Source organism: Populus nigra, chromosome 17, assembly GCF_951802175.1.
Source record: "Populus nigra chromosome 17, ddPopNigr1.1, whole genome shotgun sequence".
Lineage (NCBI taxonomy): Eukaryota > Viridiplantae > Streptophyta > Magnoliopsida > Malpighiales > Salicaceae > Populus > Populus nigra.
This window is the reverse complement of record NC_084868.1, coordinates 9,133,778-9,137,222: the sequence shown is the minus strand read 5'-3', so window position 1 is coordinate 9,137,222 and position 3,445 is coordinate 9,133,778. Positions and strand designations below refer to the sequence as shown.

General features: G+C 34.5%; 1 protein-coding gene across 1 annotated transcript; it reads left to right on the top strand.

Moving 5' to 3' along the window:
- The first annotated feature begins 339 nt into the window (after positions 1-339).
- LOC133676490 (aluminum-activated malate transporter 8-like) lies at positions 340-3,218 on the top strand. Its single transcript, XM_062098160.1, has 6 exons — positions 340-756; positions 852-992; positions 1,229-1,501; positions 1,606-1,712; positions 1,886-2,029; positions 2,412-3,218. The coding sequence occupies exons 1-6, from the start codon at positions 468-470 to the stop codon at positions 2,883-2,885; spliced, it is 1,428 nt and encodes a 475-aa protein (XP_061954144.1). The 5' UTR covers positions 340-467; the 3' UTR covers positions 2,886-3,218.
- Positions 3,219-3,445: the final 227 nt, after the last annotated feature.

The following is a 3,445-nucleotide window of genomic DNA, read 5'->3' as shown; positions in this document are numbered from 1 at the left end:
TTTTCTTATTCAAAAGAATGGGTGGACTTTGAAATTGTGATGCATCAAAATAACTTTTTACTTAAGAGTTAAGACTATATTAAAGTATTTTATTTATTTATTTTTAATTTTCAACATAAACATATTAAAAATATCAAAAAAAATATTAATTTAATATTTTTTAAAGCCAAAAATATTTTTTAAAAATACATAGAAATAATAATAATAAATGGCATGCGAAACACCGCCTAAAGCCATCACCAACACTTGTATCCATTTAATATTCTTGAGCCTACTTTCCGTTCTTATAAAAACAGGCTAGAGAGTGACGTTCTCCTAAGCAATTTTTTCTCGAGCAACTAAATATTGCTTCGAAGAAAAAAAGAACCAATTTCTGAAGGCTCAAGCCTTGGTCCCTTGACCCTTCGTACTATCCATTTCTATCATTAGTGCACGTAGTTGCCACCCTACAAAATATACCTTAAGGCATGGAGATTGATCAGTCAACAATTCAAGAGAAGGCCGGACCTTTAACACGTGCATGGGGCTTGCTAAAGGCTTTGCCTGGTAACGCCGAGGCCGAGATTTTACGGGTTGCAAAGAGCATAAAAAAACTTGGAAAGGATGACCCAAGAAGAATCATCCACTCCCTAAAAGTGGGACTAGCTCTCACACTGTTGTCCTTAATATATTACTTGAGGCCTCTCTATGATGGCTTTGGGACTGCAGGAATCTGGGCTGTGCTAACTGTGGTGGTAGTTTTCGAATTCACCGTCGGTAAGTTGATTGGTAAGGCTGGAGTATTGCTTATATTAGCTCAAAAGGATTCCAAAAGTTCTCATATAACTTATTTACATCTGTTTATTGTTCAGGTGGAACCTTGAGCAAGAGTTTGAATAGAGGTTTTGCAACATTAGTAGCTGGTGCTCTAGGACTTGGAGCTCAGCAATTGGCCAGTCTCTTTGGAGACAAAGGGGATCCCATTGTCCTTGGAATCCTTGTTTTCTTGTTAGGTATATTGCTTATATACAGACAAAAGCAACATACAATCAGTAATTTGCTATTTATCTGTTTCAGCAAAATAAGTAATTTCAAACATAAAAAATGATTCAAGGGGCAATTAAATCCTTTTAACCAATGACCATGCTGACATTAGCACTACTGTTTAGGCAATCTCTCTCTCTCTCTCTCTCTCCACACACACACACACACACAGCTTAATAATCCAATTCACTTTGGTTGCATGCAGCTGCAGTATCTACTTTCATGCGATTCTTCCCTAAAATCAAAGCTAGATATGATTATGGAGTCTTGATATTCATATTAACATTCAGTTTGATAGCTATTTCGGGGTGTCGAGTTGAAGAACTCTTAGAACTGGCACGTAAAAGGCTATCAACAATAATAGTCGGTGGAGCAACATGCATAGTGGTATCCATCTGTATCTGTCCTGTTTGGGCTGGTGAAACTCTTCATAACTCGGTTGCTGCCAATATAGAAAAGCTTGCAAGCTACCTAGAAGGTTTCAAAATCATTAACTTAATTCCTTATGTTTGTTCATTTCATCTAGATATAATATTTTAACCTGAAAGGTCACTAAAAAAATAAAAATAAATAAATTCACAGGTTTTGGTGGTGAATATTTTCAGTCCCGTGAGCGTTCCAATAGCGACAAATCATTTCTTCAAGGATATAAAAATGTCCTCAATTCAAAATCCACTGAAGAATCCATGGTAAGGACAGTTTCCACTAACTTGCACTTTTGTCTTGCATGAATGCCACTACCTTCTACGCTTTTGTTGGGCTCGCTGAACTCTCTTTATACCGATAGTTGCCAGCTTGCTGTACACTTTCTGCTGGCTGTGCTAAAGTACTAATAAATTAGCGCTCCTGACCTATATTGCAGGCAAATCTTGCTAGATGGGAACCTAGACACGGCCGCTTTCGTTCCCGGCATCCATGGAAACAATACTTGAAGATTGGAGAGCTCACACGTCAATGTGCTTACCATATTGAAACTCTTAATGGCTACATCAACTCTGACATCCATGTAATCTATCATAACTCTTTCTGTGACTGTTTTCATTTAAGATAAAAATTAAGATCTACCACCTTTAGATTGAACCATTTCTTAACTAGAATATACCAAATTAAAACCCAAAATCGACCCTCTGGTTCCATTAGACTAAAATGGGTCTATCTACTTTCCTCCATTTAAATACTAACAAAATTCATGCATATGCACACCACCCATAGTGTTTTGATGAAATCACCCTACAAAGCTGCTTTAAAAGGACTTTACATAGGTAGCTTCCTTTCTACAAAGAAACAAAAGAAAACAAGAACAAGGATTTTTTTTTTCTTTAGTTCATAGCTTATAAAATTAATGATTAATGTAAAAAAACAGAAACATATTATAATACATTTTCCAGGCACCACAAGAATTCCGATGTAAAATCCAAGAACCATGTACACAGATGAGTGCAGAATGCGGCAAAGCACTGAAATCACTGGCTTCGGCTATCAAAACCACGACTGTTCCATCCTCAGAAAATGTCAACGTTGAGAACTCCAAAACTGCAGTCCAGGACCTCAAAATTGCTCTCAAAGCTGTCTCACTTGAGCACGATCAAGACCTTTTACAAATTCTGCCAGATGCAACAGTTGCATCAATACTAGTTGAGATCGTTATATGCGTGGAGAAAATATCCGAATCAGTACACGGGCTCTCTAACCTAGCACACTTTAAGAGTGTTGAACCTACTGTGTCACCAGAGAAACCGCACAGAGGAAGCATAAAACCTGTTTCAGAGGGTGACAGTGATCATGCTGTTATTACAATACATGGAACATCTCCAGATTCTCCAGGAAATGAGACTCTAAGGCACCAAAGCTTGGCCAACTAGGAGAAGTTTAAATATGGTTGGAAATTTATTTTAAATAAATAAATTATGGTTATATGAGAAATTAATTTTAAAAAACTTTTGATTTTCTCATTTAAAAGAACTTTTTATTTTTCTAAATTTAATTTTTAATTTATAGCTAATTAATAGTTGATAATAGTAATAATTAATTCTTCAACCTTTTAATTTCTAAAATTTATTATAAAAAAGAGGTGAATAAAGAGTTTTTAACTAGATTTTATTTCTAGATTTTTCCACACTCTCTCACTTTAATTTTAGTGTTTTGATTTTCTTTTATGCTTTGGTTTTTCTTTAAATTCTAGAGTTTAAGTTTATCTTATTGAGTAATAGTTGAGTTTCATATTTTTTTAGTTTAAAATTTAGAAGTGCATCTAAACCAAGGTAGTGATGATGGAATCTTGTGTTTAGTAAACATTAATGGGTAATAAAACTTTAATAATAAAATATTTATCATTCACAATAACAAAAATTCTCATTAATTTAAAGTTCTTCAATATACAAGTACCCTTCTTCACTTTAATTTAAGAATATATATTTTTATT